Here is a 21,472-nt window from a genome sequence, read left to right as displayed (position 1 = left end):
CCCTGCCCTTCAATCGCCAAATGGGAAGCTATTGCAGCGTAGGAGGAAATGCAATGCTACCAAGCCAACCAATCACAGTTGTTGAGGTCTGCGTCGCCGCAACGCGTAGTTACAATTTGGGAGAGGTGCGTGTTAGGCTACGGTGTAGGGTTCGGCGTAGAGTACAGCGTAGGTACGTTGCTACACCGTACCTACGGCGTACATTTGAGGCACAAGTATAAATCAGCCTTTAGAGGGAGGCAGGGATTTAAGTATTTGGTTTTTCATATTGAGTTCTTGAGTGACCAGGTTTTCAGAGGAAGAAAGTTAGGAATCATAGGCAGCACTGCACTTGATACAAGACAGAATATGGATGAAGATTGATATAATCAATAAGTCTTATTTCACTTGCACTTCAAAATACCAAGTTAACACACACACACAACCCTGGAGGAACTCAGGCAGCTCCTGAGGACTGATGAAGGGTACTGGCCTGAAACATCAATTGTTTATTTCCCTCTCTAGATGCTGCCTGACCTGCTGAGTTCCTCAGCATTTTATGCGTGTTGTTCCAGATCTCTCTCGTCTTTAGAATACCAAATCATGTTCAGTATACGAGGTAAATAATCTGAAGCCAAAAATCTATAATAAAAATGGAAATACTCAGCAGGTCAGGAAGCATCAGTACAGAGGGAAACAGCTGACGGTGGGACTTCAGGACCCTGGGGATGATAAATTGACAGAGCTCACGTAGCTACGGAATGCAGCGGTCCTGTGGGTGACGCAGTGTTCGGGGGCGGGGCTCCGCTCCATCGCGGACTTTACGTCCCAACGCGTTCCTCCTCTTGCGTCCAATTGTTCAGCGCAGTTGATGCGGCGAATAAGGGAAGTGACGACAGAAAGAAGTGGCGCGAAGATGGAAAGAGACGGTTAGGACAGTTGGATTTGGTGGGAAAAGGAGTTATTTGCTTGTATGATTGACGAGCGTCTTGTAGACCTAAATTGTTTTAGACAATAGAAGGCTTTAATTTTTTAAATATAAATTATAGGTTAATGTTGTAATTCTTAATCTATTTAAATATTATAGTACCCATGCATTATAACATCTAACCAAACACCACCTTGTAGAGCTTATTTTTGTGTTAATTTCATCGTTGGTCACTTTTTGGAGTACAATACTATTTAAACTGCTGATTTGCCTTTTAAAACCTTATTTGGGTGTGAACACTGAATGCACTAAGGCTATTAGTAAATAACTATAGTGCTATATGAAGCGTCCAGCTGCAGTTTTTTTAAAGTAAGGTATTTATTGTAAAAATAAAAGAATATGATTTCAGGAAGGTTCATCTTGGATCCCTATTGTCATTGAATTGCAGAACACACGTGATAAACAAGGTGATTTTAAAAAATATTTAAAAAGTTAAAACTCAGATTTAAAAAAATAATTTCCCCTGCTTTTCTATGTTAGGGTGACTCCAGGATTTCGGTTGCAGTGCAGGAAGTTGTACATTATGTTATTTTTTGGTGTAAATGCTCTATGAGGATCTCACTTCTACCATTTGGCAAGTGAAAGTGTCACCTTCAACTTGACTGAATGTTTAAAACACACAAGGTTAGGGGAGCTTAGCAAGTCAGTATCTATGGAGGGGAATAAAAAGTTGATATTTTAGGTCAAGATTCTTCATTAAGACTGGAGAGAAGGGGACAGAAGCCAGATTTTGATAGTTGATTTTTTTTTTGATAAACAAGTTAGGAAAAGTGTAAGTTTCTGTGTACCTTTACACAGAAATGGGTTTTGTATCTAGAAGATTGTGGTCACAAACTCTCATCCCTGGAATTTTCAAATCTTCAATTATTTTCACTTGACTAATTCAAATTATTGAGTCGTACAGTACAAAATCAGGCCCTTTGGCCCAACTCAACCATTTGAACTAGTCTCATGTGCCAGCATTTGGCCAATATCCCTTTAAGCCTTTTCTACCCATGTACCTGTTCAAATGTCTTAACCATTGTTAATATACCTACCTTAATTAATTTCTCTGGCATCTTATTCCTTGTGTACACCACTCTGTGTGAAGAAGTTGTCACTTATGCTGCTTTAACCTCTTCCCCCTCTAATCTGTGCCCTTTTGTTTTTGATTACTTACCCTAGGAAAAAGACCATATGCTTTCATCCTATCTATGCCCTTCATGATATTGTGCCTAACTGTAAGGTTAACTAATGTTAGTGGTCCTTCATTTCTGGGAATATTTTAGCAAAAGGGTAACTGAAGGATCTCTGAACTGGATACGTTGAGTTAGAAACATAGTTGTATATTGGTTAGTCACAAATATAATGGGTGAGGATCTAAATGTAATGGCAGTTGTTGGGATATTTTATTGATCTCTGCAGATTACTGTTAGAATTTTAAGTGACTAAATATCAGGACCTCTTGTAAGCATGTGCAGATCTTGATTTGAAGAATCTGGGAAGTTAAATGCGAAATCATTAAAAATCAGAAACAGATATAGGCCATTAAAGTGTAAAAGCAAAGGAGAAAGAGTAGATAGATCTATCATTTGCTAGATATATCAAATGATTACCTACCAGTTGAACATGCAACTAATTTTGTATGTTTAGTAGTGTGGTGGCATTTAAATATAAGTGGGTATTGTGCATACTGAAGCATGTTACAGATGCAATAATTGCTCAAATACAGAGAAGAAAGACTTGCATTATCGTAGATAAAGAAACTAAGCTGCAACTGTGGTGTTTCATTAATTTAAGCAAGCAAGAAGTTGAGCAATTGAGTCCCAAGTGTGCCAGCTTTGTTAGTTTTTTTTCAAAAATGTTGTTGTCATTGCTCATACATCAAGAATGGTATTCATTCAGCACTGTACATGGTACAAAGAGGTGCCCTATTCCATTTGCAAGATTCATTTTATATCAACATGTGTTACTTGCCTGATATGCACTCTGCCACAATCAGCCTGAGGGTTCTTTTCTTCCGTTTATAGTACCCTCATTTTTGTGACATTGTGCAATGGCAGGAGGATTTTAAGCTGTGGCTTTTCCTTATATATCTTAATCAGTTTTCCAACAGTCCTCAATTGTGGGATGTAAAACAAATTTTATGAGATATATGTCAGTGATGATAAATATGATTCTAATGTGCCACTCTAGAGCAAACAGTTTTGGGCAATCCTAATGGAACAGCAGCAAGTAATGGGCAGAGCAAAGAATACCTTTCATAGCAATGATCCTCCAGCAGAGTTTGATATTTGTCTTGGTGTGTGAACGGCCTATACAGTGTGTAACTGTTGGGGAAGATTCTCGTCAAAGGGCACACATCTATTTCCAGCCTTTCCTTGGCAAATGCACATTCAATAAGGCTGATGGATTCGGTCGCACTGGAGTTGCCTTGGTGACAATAATAGTGCTGTTGAATTCTCGCCAAGCTGAACAATCTGAGAAAGGGGGGCCTTTCTCGTCACCAGCTAAGCTGATGAACGGTCTCGGCTTGAAGTGTTGACTCCATACGTGCTGCTTGACTTGCTGAGTTCCTGTAGCAATCTGTGTGTTTTAGCTAAGTCTTGATGCTTGTTTGACGGTGGTGTCTGAAAAGAGGATGCCGTCCAAGTTGCATGCCATCTGGGACAATGTCTCCCATCCACTACATAATGTACTGGTTGGGCACAGGAGTACATTCAGCCAGAGACTCATTCCACCGAGATGCAGCACAGAGCGTCATAGGAAGTCATTCCTGCCTGTGGACATCAAACTTTACAACTCCTCCCTTGGAGGGTCAGAAACCCTGAGCCAATAGGCTGGTCCTGGACTTATTTCCATCTGGTGTAATTTACATATTACTATTTAATTATTTCTGGTTGTATTACTATTTATTTATGGTGCAACTGTAACAAAAACCAATTTCCCCCGGGATCAATAAAGTATGACTATGACAGTTCTCAGGCATTCTGTCAAATAGCTTTGATAATCTGCTCAAGGAAGATCTAACAGAACCTAGCATTGCCTTTTCCAATAAGGGCAAGAGGATATTCGGTACATATCTTGCCTAATTGTAGATAAAAGTATGTGCCTATGCAACCTTTCCTTCCAGGGGCATTAGGGCAACCTTCTAGCCAAATGATTAAATCTATCCTTTCCCACAGTGGGAATATGGAGAACCTCAACCTGTTGTTCAGCTTGGTGTTTGGGTACACAATAGTCACCAGAATAGGGGTCACACTGGTTGCTTTTCCTGCCCCTGAGATCCTGTCAGTTTTCAGACCAATAGTAGATCCAAGCAGAAAATGACCATATTATTCATTTACAGGGAGGCTTTAATCTGCTGCTGGGATCGTTGCTTCTTTACTTTATTCTGGCTAAACAATTGATACTAGAGCATACAATCATCACAGTGATATTTGATTCTGCGCTGCGCGCTCCCTGGAGTAGAAATCAATAGTGAATATTAAAAATTTAAATTATAAATCATAAATAGAAAATAGAAAAGGGAAAGTAAGGTAGTGCAAAAAAAAACTGAGAGGCAGGTCTGGATATTTGGAGGGTACGGCCCAGATCCGGGTCAGGATCCGTTCTGCAGTCTTACCACAGTTGGAAAGAAGCTGTTCCCAAATCTGGCCGTACGAGTCTTCAAGCTCCTGAGCCTTCTCCTGGAGGGAAGAGGGACGAAAAGTGTGTTGGCTGGGTGGGTCGTGTCCTTGATTATCCTGGCAGCACTGCTCCGACAGCGTGCAGAGTAAAGTGAGTCCAAGGATGGAAGATTGGTTTGTGTGATGTGCTGGGCTGTGTTCACGATCTTCTGCAGCTTTTTCCGGTCTTGGACAGGACAACTTCCATACCAGGTTGTGATGCACCCTAGAAGAATGCTTTCTTCGGTGCATCTATAAAAATTAGTGAGTGTTTTAGGACAGGCCAAATTTCTTTAGCTTTCTCAGGAAGTAAAGGCGCTGGTGGGCCTTCTTGGCAGCGAACTCTGCTTGGTTGGACCAAGTCAGGTCATTTGTGATATTGACCCTGAGGAACTTAAAGCTTTTGACCTGTTCCACTTGCGCACCACCGATGTCAATTGGGTCATGTGGTCTGCTACTCCTTCTGAAGTCAACAACCAGTTCCTTCGTCTTGCTGACGTTGAGGGATAGGTTATTGTCTTCGCACCATGCCACCAGGTTCTTAATTTCCTCTCTGTACTCAAACTCATCATTACCCGAGATACGGCCTACAAGTTGTGGTGTTGTCAGCAAACTTATATATTGAGTTCGATGGAAACTTGACTACACAACCATGGGTGTACAGTGAGTACAGCAGAGGGCTGAGTACACAGCTTTGTGGGGCACCGGTGCTCAGAGTGATTGTAGAGGAGAGCTTGTCCCCTATTTTTACAGCCTGGGTCCTGTCTGTGAGGAAGTTGAAGATCCAGCTGCAGATCTGAGTGCTAAGGCCCAGGTTCCGGAGCTTAGGAATCAGTTTATTTGGACTGATGGTATTAAAAGCAGAGCTGTAGTCAATGAAAAGGAGCCTTACATATGCGTCTTTATTCTCCAGGTGTTCTAAGGAGGAATGTAGGTCCAGAGAGATGGCATCTGCCGTTGACGTGTTGCTCTGGTAGGCGAATTGTAAAGCTTCCAGGCTGACCAGTAGGCTGTGGTTGATGTGTGCCATAACCAATCGCTCGAAGCACTTCATAGCAATTGATGTCAGAGGCACAAGTCGATAGTCATTCAGACATGCCACCTTCTTTTATGCCCTCATCCTTCCTGGTGGCTTTGGAGAAAAGCTCAAAAATAACAAAAAGTTAGACAGATAAAGAGAGCAGCCTTACTTTGAAGAATGTGTTCAATTTATTTGAGTGTGTTAATCCATAAGCTTTTCTTGGTTGAAGCTCCTTAATCAAAGGGCCCATCTTACCTAGAATAATGGAGTATATCTTAAATGATGAGAAATTGAAAGGGAATTTTTGTTCTGAAGGGACCGGGTATTTTTGCATAATAGGGGTGTTAAGGGTTATGAGAAAAAGGGAGGTAGGTGGAGATGAGTCCATGGCTAGATCAGACATGATCTTATTGAATGGCGGAGCAGACTCGACAGGCCAGGTGACTGACTTCTGCTCTTACGTTTTGTACAAAAGTCACTGAAAGTTAATATGCAGAGAACACATTCAATCTGCTGGAGGAACTCAGCAGGTCTGACAGCATCTAAGGAAAGGGAAAAAACAGTTGATATTTCAGGCTGAGACTTATCAGAACCCTTCAAGGGTCTCAGCCCAAAATGTTGATTTTTTTTTTTCCTTTCCATAGATGCTGCCTGACCTTCTGAGTTCCTCACAGCATTTTATATGTGTTGCTCTGGATTTCCAGCAACTGCAAAATCTCTTGTATTTAAATTGATAAGCAGATTCAACGAGCAATTGGGAAGATCAATAGTATGTTGGTCTTTTATTGCAAGAGAATTTGAATACAAATAGTTGTCTAAAGCCTGATTTATACTTCTGCGTCAACGCATCGCTGCAAAGCTGACGCGGAACCCTACGCGAAAGCCTGCGTTGCTGCAACGCGCACCTCTCCCAAAATGTAACCGTGCGTCGCGGCAACGCAGAATGCAACAGCTGTGATTGGTCCGCTTGGTATCATCGCATTTCATCCTATGCTGCAATAGCTTCCTATTGGGCGACTGAAGGGCAGGGAAGGAACTCTGGCTGCAATGCTTTCCATAAAGCTTTACAGACCTCCGAAATTATGGAGGACACATTTCGCTTTTACGAAAAAAGACACTCGCTTCCTGTTTACCCCAAGAAAGACTGCCATGACCATGAAGACTTGTGCGGGCAGGTGTGTGCGCATGCGTGACGTGTGCGAATTGCAGAGCAACGCAGACACACCAACGCGCAAGTATAAATGCTCACAATGCACATAGGCCACTTGTGTAGGTTACGGCGTCACGTTGACACAGAGGTATAAATCAGGCTTTACTGCATTTGTAGTGAGCCTAGGGCAATGGCATCTGAAATGCTCTGTACAAGTCCTTACTTACAATTGAGCGAATGCTGTGAAGGTTAACCAAAAAAATTTCTGGGATGATGGGTAGGATGTATGAGAAGAGATTAAGCAAACCAAGTCTATTTTCCTTCATTATTTGTAAGAATGTGAGATGATCTTATTAAGATGCAGAATTTTTATGGGGCTTGATAGAATAATGTGTAATTGAGTTTGGTGCAGACATTGTGGACCAAGAGGCCTGTTCCTGTGCATTGGTCTCTGATGTTTTCCCCCATCTGAGGTGTCAAGAGCTGAGTCACTCTCTCAGAATAAGAACCATTCAGTACTGACATGAGAAGGATTTTGTTTTAAAGCAGAAATCCCTTTGTGGGACTGCTAGAATTTTTGGGCCTCGCCCTACTTCACGGAGCAGAATGTGGATCTTGTAGCATCTTTTCCTGGATCACTTCCAAGCAGGAATCAAGATTTCAATTATTCAGCAACAAAAATCTAAAACCAGATGGTGGTCTGAGAAGATCTGTCTACAGACGTTTAGAATACAGAACGGGAAGTTTATCTTGTAATGGATAGCTCCAAGTCAGATCAGGTGAACAGCCATGTAACCATCTGCACAGTTACTGAAGATGTTGCATAGTTTGGCCAAATTTCTACCAGGAGTCTGGTGCCCAGTTTGATCATCGATATTTCTGTACATGGTTTTTGTTATGTGGAGATAGCTAAATGCTATCTTCTTTGACTTCAGGGATGAAGATGCCTCCCTTCAGCTAAATCCTCAGAGGAAATGTACTTCCTGAGCAGATGAATTGTCTGTGAGCGCACCACTGCAATTAACCTTTTTCAGCTGATGTCAATGTTGTGGTAGGATTATAATATACGGTGTCCTTTCCTTTGGCTGGAGACTTCCTTCTCCACGCTGATCACTTTTGTTCAAGGATTTGTTGAGCAATGTAATTGTACTTGATTATACCACATATAAATGCAGTTTATTTCAAAACACTGAAACTATTGTTGTATGAAATTAAAGAAATACATGATCTATTACAGATTTTTGCTTCCGTGCTATCTACAAACAATTAAAGACACCAAATCACCACCGAGCTCACTATCGAACTAAGATATCTCCACTGACTGATCCAAATGATACAGAAGACTTGGATTCATTTTCATCTTCCCTTGGGATGAGTCTTTGTTCAGAAAGGTATCTGCAGAATTTGAAGAAACAATTCAAAATTTAAAATTAGAATAATGGTTAATCATGCATTTGTTAATTTAAATTCAATGTTCATCTGAAGAATATTTTGATGTAACTGAAACTATTTGGTAAGTGATCTGATTGTAATTTTATTGTAGTGTGCTGGGAACCTCAGAAAGGGATCCGGCCAATTCCACGTTGGATTTTCGTGCAATGAGTGAACTACAAAGCTTTCCATTATTTTTGCATACTTCAAATAAAGTACAAAACCAGTTACTGAAACCAAAGTCATGGACAGTGCGGCCTAAGCATTTAATTCTTACGATACCATCAGTGGGTGAGTATGTGCCATATTGGAATGTCTTGGTTAAACAAGGAAAGATGCATTAATTGAAGGCTTCATGTTAACACTCATCACTTAACAATTCGTTTATTCCATCAGCTAGAAACGATGGGCCACCTTATTACATACATTCCTCAAAATAATGTCCATTAAAGTACTATTTCCTTTTCCCAGTAAAGGTAAAGATAAAGTACTGCAGATGCTGTGAATTTGAAACTATCAGAGGAGATATGTGTCCAGACAGTTAACATTTTGGCACAAAAGCCTTTCATTCTGATCCTGATTCTGATTCATTGGAAAGTTTTTAAAGAGCATTCATAAACACGGAAATTGTGGAATAGATTAAAACAAATGAAAGCTGATGAAAAGCAATAAGGGATTGAATAATTAAAGGGGAATGATCATAAAACAGAGATTTATGATGGGAGGTTGCGGGGGGTGGTTCAGCTAGTTGGGCCAGGTCAAGCAATAACTGGCAACAGCAGAGTGATTCGCAGCATTAGCTGTATGAGGGGTGTGGAGCGGGAGGGTAGAATTGAAATGGGCGAGTCCATTGTTTGTCAGGTGGAAAGATGTGACATCGAGTTTCTGAGTTTCAGTAGGATGAGGCTGAAGAATGATTGGGACAAAGAACTAAAAAGACAAGTAATGGCAAGGGGAATATCACACATGGTAACTGAATTAATGTATTATTAAAAGTGATCTGTATTTAACTCCACATGTTTTTTCAGCTCTCATGAAACTTCAAAGCATTAGTTGTCCTCCAATGATGGCCCAAAATATGTAACTGTTGAGCAAAGTTTATGATCTTTCATGCTTCAATAAGCAAGAAGAAATGAGTTATTGCAGCCCAGACTAGAAGATCTGATTAGGTGTGCGTGTTGATGAAAATACCATCCATTCTTGTTAATTTGATAGCCACATTGATCATGATAAGTGACTCTTTGGAGATTGCAGAATGTCTCCACTTGTTCTCCAGAGGAATGAATATACCAAGTACATAGACTGTGTTTAAGAATTATGACAACCTTAACTGCAATAGAGTGATGGATTTAATAGAATGTTGAAATGTGAGCAACAGCTTAATTTGGAAAGTAATATAATTCTCAATGTTTGCAATGTATTAAGTGCGTGTATACACACTCTAGGTAATCGGAGTACTAATACATTCTAGCAATGTAAATTTGAGAACTAGATTAAAAACATTTTAATAGCTTTGTTTGGTTACTATTTTATTATAGATGGTTTTGCAGAGAGAATGCAGATCATAAACCATTCCACTCGATCTTTGTCTTTTGAACTTTCCTGGCCAGCACACTCATTAACAGTGACACCCCAGCATGGAGTTCTTGATCCAGAGTAGGTAAAAGCTCATTTATGCAACAATTAAATGCATCTTCAAAGGCTTATCTCTCTAATTTAATGTATTGATGATTCTCCTTCCCTTCACCCCACCCCATAGTATCTACATGTTCTTTTGCTAACTGCTTCCCATATTTCCAGCAGTAGTTCAGTAGATTGTTGTTAATGAAAAGGCATATGTATAATATATTCCTAAAATGAGAATTAAAGATGTTGAGAAATTAATTCCAATCTAGCTATGACACCGGGAAACAAAAAGAATATGCAACTCCTGAAACTGCTGAATTTTCATTTCACCAATATCCTCAAGGGATGGAAGTTTGCCCTTTTCTCTCTGTGCCATTTATGTGATCACAGCCACTGGAAGGTGTTATGAGTTGCCCCTAGTATGAGTAAATGTTCATTACCTCACTCCTTTTTCTATCTCACAATTTGGGCCAGTGTTTGGTTCCTGTTCTTCCATCAGTTGGTTTACTCAAACAACAGGAATTCTGCAGATGCTGGAAATTCAAGCAACACACATAAAAGTTGCTGGTGAACGCAGCAGGCCAGGCAGCATCTCTAGGAAGAGGTGCAGTCGACGTTTCAGGCCGAGACCCTTGGAGTGGAGTGGAGTGGCGGGCGGATGGAGTAGGAATAGGGTTCCCCTGGTCCTCACCTACCACCCCACCAGCCTCCGGGTCCAACATATTATTCTCCGTAACTTCCGCCATCTCCAACGGGATCCCACCACTAAGCGCATCTTTCCCTCCCCACTCTCTCCTCTCTGCATTCCACAGGGATCGCTCCCCACGCGACTCCCTTGTCCATTTGTCCCCCCCATCCCTCCCCACTGATCTCCCTCCTGGCACTTATCCGTGTAAGCGGAACAAGTGCTACACATGCCCTTACACTTCCTCCCTTACCACCATTCAGGCCCCAAACAGTCCTTCCAGGTGAGGCAACACTTCACCTGTGAGTCGGCTGGGGTGATATACTGCGTCCGGTGCTCCCGATGTGGCCTTTTATATATTGGCGAGACCCGACACAGACTGGGAGACCGCTTTGCTGAACACCTACGCTCTGTCCGCCAGAGGAAGCAGGATCTCCCAGTGGCCACACATTTTAATTCTACATCCCATTCCCATTCTGACATGACTATCCACGGCCTACACTACTGTAAAGATGAAGCCACACTCAGGTTGGAGGAACAACACCTTATATTCCGTCTGGGTAGCCTCCAACCTGATGGCATGAACATCGACTTCTCTAACTTCCGCTAATGCCCCACCTCCCCCTCGTACCCCATCTGTTACTTATTTTTATACACACATTCTTTCTCTCACTCTCCTTTTTCTCCCTCTGTCCCTCTGAATATACCCCTTGCCCATCCTCTGGGTCCCCCCCCACCTTGTCTTTCTTCCCGGACCTCCTGTCCCATGATCCTCTTGTATCCCCTTTTGCCTATCACCTGTCCAGCTCTTGGCTCTATCCCTCCCCCTCCTGTCTTCTCCTATCATTTTGGATCTCCCCCTCCCCCTCCAACTTTCAAATCCCTTACTCACTCGTCCTTCAGTTAGTCCTGACGAAGGGTCTCGGCCCGAAACGTTGACTGTACCTCCTCCTAGAGATGCTGCCTGGCCTGCTGCATTCACCAGCAACTTTTATGTGTGTTAATTGATTTACTCACTTGACTTTGTTCACAGCAACCTGTAGCCTTGACTGAGTATTGTAATTATATTTTTGCATTCTTTAGCATCAACTTGTTTAAATTGTATGCAGAAGGCAATTACAAAATTATTTTTTAAATTGCCAAATACATAACCTGAAACTTTAAAATCTTGAAATTTATTTTTCCCTCTGCTTTGAAAACTTCTCTACTTTCTGAAGGCTACCATTCAGTCTTTGTCCAACACTTGAGTTATTCCTGTCAAAAAACCTAACAATTCAAGTGAGAAATAGATTTTGTCTTTAACCACTGGATTAAAACATTTGGAGACCCAAAAGACTGCAGGTACTGGAATCTTGAGAAATTTAGCAGGTCGATGAACAGCATTTGAGAGAGAAAAGAAATTGTTGAAGTTTCAGCCCAAAACCCTGTACCAGCTGCATCAGATTTTTTGCAGGTTTTCAACCTGAAATGTCAACTACTTTTCCTCCCACCAGTGCTACCCAACCCTTTGAGTTCATCTGGATGTTTGTTTTTTAAAAAGTTTGTCCCTGAATTACAGTAGAGTTAGTTTCAGCACCTATTAACGCACCAGTCTACCTTGTTATGGCTCCTGCGTCTCATTTGTCTATCTGTACTTCACTTTGTCTGTAGCTGTAACACTATATTATGTATTATGATGTTGTTGTTGTTCCTTATGTACTGCCTCAAAGTACTTGTGTTTGATCTGTCTGGATGGCATGTAAGCAAAAGGTTTTCACTTCATCTTGCACGTGATAATAAACCAATTGCACAGTCCCCATCGTCTGTAAATTTTACCTGAAACTTTAAGTTGTCGATAAGTGAACCAGAGTCAATTTTCCTCAGAATTTTATTTTGTAGTTACTATGGAAGCTATAATGCAGTGGGCTGCTTCCATTGCGGGAGCTTTTATTTTGAGAATTAAGCATGTACTGTGAGCAGATTTTTTTTGGGTCATTTATACAAAAGGTAAAATGATGTTTAAGGATGTTATTCATTGTTTCCTGTTGCTACATTATATGTACATTGAAAGCAGTTATTTGATGTTCCATTACTTAAGATTGTCAAAAATATATAAATCTAGAAAATCCTTTGATTTGTCACAGTGGAAAATAAACTTTATTTTTCTATCAGGAGCCACATGTTAATTCTTGTGTGTCTAAAACCTCTCATTGCTAAAACATCTGTCTCACGAACAGGACATCTTTATGTGCACTGTGACAACACGGAAGAGGTAGGAAATAATTTAATTTGGCTGTTAACAATGTTTTTAATGGGGATTGGGTTTTGTAAAAAACTTTTTTACTCTAGACAGGTGTCTGTTCCGGTTAAAGTTAGCAATTTGATCAGCCAATTAAAGCAGATTTGATGAGAACCTTAATGATGCAGCGATTCCTTTTGGGTAATATGTTTGTATGCATTTGGTCCTCATATTTACAAAGGGCTACATATTACTTTATTTCAATTGTATTAGAAATGCATGGTTAATCAAGATGTTGCCTGGATTGGAGATTATTAGCTCTGGGAGGTTGAGCAAATTTGGATTGTATTCTCTGCAATATCAGAAACTGATGGGTGATCTGATAGAAGTTTATAAAATTATGAGAGGCATTGATCATTGCCTGGAGCACACTATTGGGGAAGTAGAAGAGGCAGACAGGCTCATCGACAGGCAGGGAATAGAAGGGTATATCCCGTATCTAGGCAGATGGGGTTGGCTAGATTTTATTTTTTGACTCTGGTGGAGAAGTATCTGTTCTTGTACTGCACTGTTCTATATTCTTAGGATACTTGCAGGTGAAGTATTGCCTTTCCTGTGTCTTTCTATCCCTTAAGAATCTCTTTAAAACAATCAAGCAAATTTTGGTCACTTATCCTAAAACCACCTTCTTTTGTTTAACTTGGTTTTAGCTAATTAAACATGGATGAAATACGTTGGGGTATTTTTGCCTACAAATGCAATTAGCTTTCAACCAATTTTGTTTAACTGAACAATGCCATCAAAATTAGAATCAAGGATGTGATTGAACAAATATTTAGAAAGGTATTGAAAATGGGATCAAAAGGTGATTAGTAAAAGGTTTGAAATTGCAGTTGTAGGTGATCTTGAACTTTATCCATGAAAAGGGAAGTTGGAAGGAGAATATAATTGGATATGTGGTAATGTCAGATAAAATTGGGAGCAGTGAAGCTATGTAAGGTGAGAGAGTTGATGGGATGGTTGTGAATACTGTTAGTAATTTTTTTGTGGAGTAGAGGTCAAGAGGTTAGAAAATGTTTTAATGAATTTTGAAATTCGACATCGTAAAGAAAAGCTTCTCAATTCAGTGGCAAATGAAATCACCCAGGAAACAAGAATGCTAAATACTGCAGATTGCGATATATCCTTTTTTTTCATGCAGAAAAGATAACGAAGCAGTAGATTTGAGAGAGATTTCTGTAAGTATTATTCTTAGTGAAATGGTAGGAAAATGGAGTGTAATGTATAGAATTGTGAAATGTGGGATAAAAATAGAGTAACACAGATTTTATATTTAATTTAGAAGTAAAGACTCTGCAGAACACATTATATGCTTTTGTGCTGTTCTGAGTCTGGGTTGGTTATTGCTGTTTGCAATATTGCCAATTTGTATCAAGAATGACATTTCTGTAAATCAAAAACGCAAACATGAGGAATTCTGCAGATGCTGGAAATTCAAGCAACACGCATCAAGGTTGCTGGTGAACGCAGCAGGCCAGGCAGCATCTTTAGGAAGAGGTAGAACAATCTATGTTCTGCACCTATTCTGATATCTGTCCTGCACTTTTCCTTCACTACATCGACGACTGCATTGGCGCTGCTTCCTGCATGCATGCTGAGCTTGTTGACTTTATTAACTTTGCCTCCAACTTTCACCCTGTCCTCAAGTTTACCTGGTCCATTTCCGACACCTCCCTCCCCTTTCTAGATCTTTCTGTCTCTATCTCTGGAGACAGCTTATCTGCTGATGTCTACTATAAGCCTACTGACTATCACAGCTATCTGGACTATTCCTCTTCTCACCCAGTCTCTTGCAAAAATGCCATCCCCTTCTCGCAATTCCTCCGTCTCCGCCGCATCTGCTCTCAGGATGAGGCTTTTCATTCCAGGACGAGGGAGATGTCCTCCTTTTTTAAAGAAAGGGGCTTCCCTTCCTCCACCATCAACTCTGCTCTCAAACGCATCTCCCCCATTTCATGAACATCTGCTCTCACTCCATCCTCCTGCCACCCCATTAGGAATAGGGTTCCCCTGGTCCTCACCTACCACCCCACCAGCCTCCGGGTCCAACATATTATTCTCCGTAACTTCCGCCACCTCCAACGGAATCCCACCACCAAGCACATCTTTCCCTCCCCCCCCCCCACCTTTCTGCTTTCCACAGGGATCGCTCCCTACATGACTCCCTTGTCCATCCATTCCCCCCATCCCTCCCCACTGATCTCCCTCCTGGCACTTATCCTTGTAAGAGGAACAGGTGCTACACATGCCCTTACACTTCCTTCCTCACCACCTTTCAGGGCCCCAGACAGTCCTTCCAGGTGAGGCGACACTTCACCTGTGAGTCGGCTGGGGTGATATACTGTGTCCGGTGCTCCCGATGTGGCCTTCTATATGTTGGCGAGATCCGACGCAGACTGGGAGATCATTTTGCTGAACACCTACGCTCTGTCCGCCAGAGAAAGCAGGATCTCCCAGTGGCCACACATTTTAATTCCACATCCCATTCCCATTCTGACATGTCTATCCATGGCCCCCTCTACTGTAAAGATGAAGCCACACTCAGTTTGGAGGAACAACACCTTATATTCCATCTGGGTGGCCTCCAACCTGATGGCATGAACATTGACTTCTCTAACTTCCGCTAATGCCCCACCTCCCCCTCGTACCCCATCCGTTATTTATATACACACATTCTTTCTCTCATTCTCCTTTTTCTCCCTCTGTCCCTTTGACTATACCCCTTGCCCATCCTCTGGGTTTTTTCCCCTCCCTCCCCCTTTTCCTTCTCCCTGGGCCTCCTGTCCCGTGATCCTCTCATATCTTTTTTGCCAATCACCTGTCCAGCTCTTGGCTCCATCCCTCCCCCTCCAGTCTTCTCCTATCATTTTGGATTTCCCCCTCCCCCTCCCACCTTTAAATCTCTGACTAGCTCTTTCTTCAGTTCGTCCTGATGAAGGGTCCCGGCCTGAAACGTCGACTGTACCTCTTCCTAGAGATGCTGCCTGGCCTGCTGTGTTCACCAGCAACTGTGATGTGTGTTTCTGTAAATTAAATATGGCTTTTCAGATTGCAGAAGGATTTTGAAGACATAAACATCTTGTATTGCAGTATTAAATGCTACCTAATTCTTAATTTCATTTTTATTTTATTTTCAGTTAATAAAGGTCGAAATTCAAGGTGCCATGATTGACAATTGTGCAACTGTACAAAGCCCAGAAGCAGCAGTGTGCATGGAACCTTGGACACCTTACCGTCATACAGCAAAGATCCAATTAAAGTCTACACCTACAAAATTGAAGATAAAGAACCAAACTATAAATTTTCCCTCAATATCACCAGGGTCTAGTTCAGGTAAAGTAGGGAGAATAATGATTAGGGGGTAGGGAGGGTATATATTTTTTGGATTTCCATTATGTCTGTAGATAACTAGACTGCAAATTATCTCTTTATGCACCATCCCATCACTTGAATTTAAATCTGAATTTTAGAAAGTTGTTTTTGTTAAATCAGGATATCCACACAGATAAATTCATAAAGGTCTGAGATTTCCATTGCCATATGGTCTGACAAGATTATAACTATGTTTCACGGAGGTTTGGGTCAGTTTGTGATCTGCAAATTGTTGAGACTTTGGAGATAGAAGATAGTAGAGATAGGATGTCAATTTCTGTAGGTGGATTAATAAAGTAACATACATCAAAGTTGCTGGTGAACGCAGCAGGCCAAGCAGCATCTATAGGAAGAGGCGCAGTCGACGTTTCAGGCCGAGACCCTTCGTCAGGACTAACTGAAGGAAGAGTGAGTAAGGGATTTGAAAGCTGGAGGGGGAGGGGGAGATGCAAAATGATAGGAGAAGACAGGAGGGGGAGGGATGGAGCCAAGAGCTGGACAGGTGATAGGCAAAAGGGGATACGAGAGGATCATGGGACAGGAGGTCCGGGAAGAAAGACAAGGGGGGTGGGTTGACCCAGAGGATGGGCAAGAGGTATATTCAGAGGGACAGAGGGAGAAAAAGGAGAGTGAGAGAAAGAATGTGTGCATAAAAATGAGTAACAGATGGGGTACGAGGGGGAGGTGGGGCCTTAGCGGAAGTTAGAGAAGTCGATGTTCATGCCATCAGGTTGGAGGCTACCCAGACGGAATATAAGGTGTTGTTCCTCCAACCTGAGTGTGGCTTCATCTTTACAGTAGAGGAGGCCGTGGATAGACATGTCAGAATGGGAATGGGATGTGGAATTAAAATGTGTGGCCACTGGGAGATCCTGCTTTCTCTGGCGGACAGAGCGTAGATGTTCAGCAAAGCGGTCTCCCAGTCTGCGTCGGGTCTCACCAATATATAAAAGGCCACATTGGGAGCACCGGACGCAGTATATCACCCCAGTCGACTCACAGGTGAAGTGATGCCTCACCTGGAAGGACTGTTTGGGGCCCTGAATGGTGGTAAGGGAGGAAGTGTAAGGGCATGTGTAGCTCTTGTTCCGCTTACACGGATAAGTGCCAGGAGGGAGATCAGTGGGGAGGGATGGGGGGGACGAATGGACAAGGGAGTTGTGTAGGGAGCGATCCCTGCGGAATGCAGAGAGAGGTGGGGAGGGAAAGATGTGCTTAGTGGTGGGATCCCGTTGGAGGTGGCGGAAGTTACGGAGAATAATATGTTGGACCCGGAGGCTGGTGGGGTGGTAGGTGAGGACCAGGGGAACCCTATTCCTAGTGGGGTGGTGGGAGGATGGAGTGAGAGCAGATGTACGTGAAATGGGGGAGATGCGTTTAAGAGCAGAGTTGATAGTGGAGGAAGGGAAGCCCCTTTCTTTAAAAAATGAAGACATCTCCCTCGTCCTAGAATGAAAAGCCTCATCCTGAGAGCAGATGCGGCGGAGACGGAGGAATTGCGAGAAGGGGATGGCGTTTTTGTAAGAGACAGGGTGAGAAGACGAATAGTCCCGATAGCTGTGAGAGTCATTATTTATTAACTTTATTAATAAATTTAATAACTTTATTAACTTTGCCTCCAACTTTCACCCTGCCCTCAAGTTTACCTGGTCCATTTCCGACACCTCCCTCCCCTTTCTAGATCTTTCTGTCTCTGTCTCTGGAGACAGCTTATCCACTGATGTCTATTATAAGCCTACTGACTCTCACAGCTATCTGGACTATTCCTCTTCTTACCCTGTTTCTTGCAAAAACGCCATCCCCTTCTCGCAATTCCTCCGTCTCCGCCGCATCTGCTCTCAGGATGAGGCTTTTCATTCTAGGACGAGGGAGATGTCTTCATTTTTTAAAGAAAGTGGCTTCCCTTCCTCCACTATCAACTCTGCTCTTAAACGCATCTCCCCCATTTCACGTACATCTGCTCTCACTTCATCCTCCCACCACCCCACTAGGAATAGGGTTCCCCTGGTCCTCACCTACCACCCCACCAGCCTCCGGGTCCAACATATTATTCTCCGTAACTTCCGCCACCTCCAACGGGATCCCACCACTAAGCACATCTTTCCCTCCCCCCCCCCTGCATTCTGCAGGGATCGCTCCCTACACAACTCCCTTGTCCATTCGTCCCCCCCATCCCTCCCCACTGATCTCCCTCCTGGCACTTATCCGTGTAAGCGGAACAAGTGCTACACATGCCCTTACACTTCCTCCCTTACCACCATTCAGGGCCCCAAACAGTCCTTCCAGGTGAGGCATCACTTCACCTGTGAGTCGACTGGGGTGATATACTGCGTCCGGTGCTCCCGATGTGGCCTTTTATATATTGGTGAGACCCGACGCAGACTGGGAGACCGCTTTGCTGAACATCTACGCTCTGTCCGCCAGAGAAAGCAGGATCTCCCAGTGGCCACACATTTTAATTCCACATCCCATTCCCATTCTGACATGTCTATCCATGGCCCCCTCTACTGTAAAGATGAAGCCACACTCAGTTTGGAGGAACAACACCTTATATTCTGTCTGGGTAGCCTCCAACCTGATGGCGTGAACATCGACTTCTCTAACTTCCGCTAAGGCCCCACCTCCCCCTCGTACCCCATCTGTTACTCATTTTTATGCACACATTCTTTCTCTCACTCTCCTTTTTCTCCCTCTGTCCCTCCTAATATACCTCTTGCCCATCCTCTGGGTCAACCCCCCCCCCCGTCTTTCTTCCCGGACCTCCTGTCCCATGATCCTCTCGTATCCCCTTTTGCCTATCACCTGTCCAGCTCTCGGCTCTATCTCTCCCCCTCCTGTCTTCTCCTATCATTTTGCATCTCCCCCTCCCCCTCCAGCTTTCAAATCCCTTACTCACTCTTCCTTCAGTTAGTCCTGACGAAGGGTCTCGGCCTGAAACGTCGACTGCGCCTCTTCCTATAGATGCTGCTTGGCCTGCTGCGTTCACCAGCAACTTTGATGTATGTTGCTTGAATTTCCAGCGTCTGCAGAATTCCTGTTGTTTGCGGATTAATAAAGTGTTAACTTTTTGAGATAAGCATTTACAGAGTACACTTCAAGAAGGAAATTTGTTTAATCTTGGGTTTGGAAAGTGAATTTGTCTGGTTAACAGCTTTCTGAAAGAAGGGTTGTGAGAACAGAGACATCTCATGGGTAAAGTGAGCATCAATGAAGCATGAGAGGGATCTAGAAGAGAAACCCCAAAAAAATGCAGACCCTAAGTATGAGACTAAAATATTGGCCTAAATTTAAATGCTTGAGCCAGGACCAATTTACTGATGATATTTTTGTTGATCCTAACACAGAGTCATTACTGGAAATTGAAAATGATAGCGAAGAAACTGTACAATGGTTTTTATCATTTGAATCTCCATATGTAAAGGTGAGCTATATTGGTAATTGTTTTTCAGACAACTAATGTTTGTGAACTTTGTTGAAATGCAAGGCTTCATAATTTGAAATGTTTAGAAATTTGAAAATGGTAATGCAGTTAATGGTTGAAACAAGTTTATTCTTCTCTGAGCAATTTTACTAAAAATTGTCTTTCTCTCTGTTAGTGGAACTAAAGCAAATAACTTACTGGGAAGGGTAGTAGCATGTTGGCAAGATGGTTCTTGCACATCTGCACCCTCTGCTTGGAGTACATCTACCTGAAGAGTTGGTATTAAGTTGTTGTCCTATAGCAAACTGACCCAAGTTTGGCAATTCATTATATAAATCTTAATTAATAAAAAAACTTGCACTTTATTATCTCTCATTATGTATCAATATAAACTATATTGACAGCGGGCCAATAGTTTAAGTCTGTTGTTCCCTTTGTACCAACACTCGCTCAGATCATCACTTCAATTTATAACACTGAAATAGAGGATCTCCTGCTGGCCAAAGGATTGATCCTTCTCCCTGTCTCTAGCATGGGCAGATGGGTTCTTCCTTATGGTTGTTAGTCTCTGGGGTTCTTGCTGCTTTGCATCCAAAGCTCCCTCAGATTCCAACCTTTTTTATTCAGAAATGATCTATAGATCAGCAGATTATCACTAGGGGCCTCATTGTGTCTACTTTTAATAGCTTTAATCCAGTTGTCCCTGAGCAAAACCAGTTCAAAGGACAGTTCAAAAAATGGAGATTGCAGAGCAGTCCCATGAAATAGTGACCTCTCTTTCTTCCACTACATGGCAAAGTCAAAGTCATTTAGTTTGTCTAATTCTTAATTCCCAAGTTTGTTTTCCATGCATGCCATTTTTTTTTCCTATTCAACATCAGGATAGTATTCTTCAAGTCTATTACCTGCTGGACTGCCACATCTCTTTTTTTGTTTAGACATGGTTCCTCTATCTTTTATATTTATGTCTCCTTCAGTGAACATAGTTGAACAAAATTTATTATCAAAGTACATTATCTTGTTCTGGATGCTGTTGAGGGGGATGACTTGACGGGGGACGCCCACTGTGACCGGGTCTCTGGCACTGAGCCTGGCGCTGTTGTGCAGGAGAGAAGGAGGGTGAAGAGAAATGCGGTAGTCGTGGGGGATTCCATAGTCAGGGAAACAGACAGGAGATTCTGTGAGCTTGACAGAGATACCCGCATGGTGTGTTGCCTCCCAGGTGCCAGGGTACGGGATGTCTCGGATCGGGTCCTGAATATTCTAAAGGGGGAGGGTGAGCAACCAGTTGTCTTGGTACGTGTTGGTACCAATGACATAGATAGGACAAAGGAGGAGGTCCTGAAGAGAGATTTCCAGGAGTTAGGAAGGAAGCTGAGAAGCAGGACCTCCAGGCTAGTAATCTCGGGATTCCTACCTGTGCCAAGTGCTAGCGAGGGCAAGAGTAGTCGGATCAGGTAGATGAATGCGTGGCTGAGAGACTGGTGTAGGGAGCAGGGCTTCAGATTCTTGGATAATTGGGATCTCTTCTGGGGGAAGTATGACCTGTTCAAAAAGGACAGGTTACACCTGAACCCGAAGGGGACCAATATCCTGGCGGGAAAGTTTAATGGAGCTGTTAGGGAGGGTTTAAACTAATTTGGCAGGGGGATGGGAACCGGAATGATAGAGCGGAGGAAGGGGAAAACAGAAATAAATCAAAGATAGTGAGCAGTAAAGATGTCAGGAAAGACAGGCAGGTGATGGGGCAAATGTGTAGCCATTGGGATGAGTTGCAGTGCAATAAAGTTGCAGTGAAATCAAAGCAAAAAGTATCAAATACTGGTCTTAAGGTGTTGTACTTAAATGCACGCAGCATAAGAAATAAGGTGGAT

The 21,472-nt window shown here is 42.6% G+C and overlaps 1 protein-coding gene across 1 annotated transcript in view; it reads left to right on the top strand.

Annotated features, from left to right (window-relative positions):
* Window positions 1–894: 894 nt before the first annotated feature.
* LOC134342575 (centrosomal protein of 192 kDa-like) overlaps window positions 895–21,472 on the top strand; it is a 62,836-nt gene continuing 42,258 nt past the window's right edge. Inside the window, exons 1-7 of the mRNA XM_063040890.1 lie at window positions 895–908; window positions 8,023–8,176; window positions 8,329–8,507; window positions 9,755–9,872; window positions 12,679–12,778; window positions 15,943–16,138; window positions 19,522–19,598. Coding sequence (XP_062896960.1) covers window positions 896–908; window positions 8,023–8,176; window positions 8,329–8,507; window positions 9,755–9,872; window positions 12,679–12,778; window positions 15,943–16,138; window positions 19,522–19,598 — 837 coding nt within the window. The 5' untranslated portion in view covers window position 895. The remainder of the gene's footprint in view (window positions 909–8,022; window positions 8,177–8,328; window positions 8,508–9,754; window positions 9,873–12,678; window positions 12,779–15,942; window positions 16,139–19,521; window positions 19,599–21,472) is intronic.

This window comes from Mobula hypostoma, chromosome 1 (genome assembly GCF_963921235.1).
Source record: "Mobula hypostoma chromosome 1, sMobHyp1.1, whole genome shotgun sequence".
NCBI lineage: Eukaryota > Metazoa > Chordata > Chondrichthyes > Myliobatiformes > Myliobatidae > Mobula > Mobula hypostoma.
This window is presented reverse-complemented; position numbering and strand designations above follow the sequence as displayed.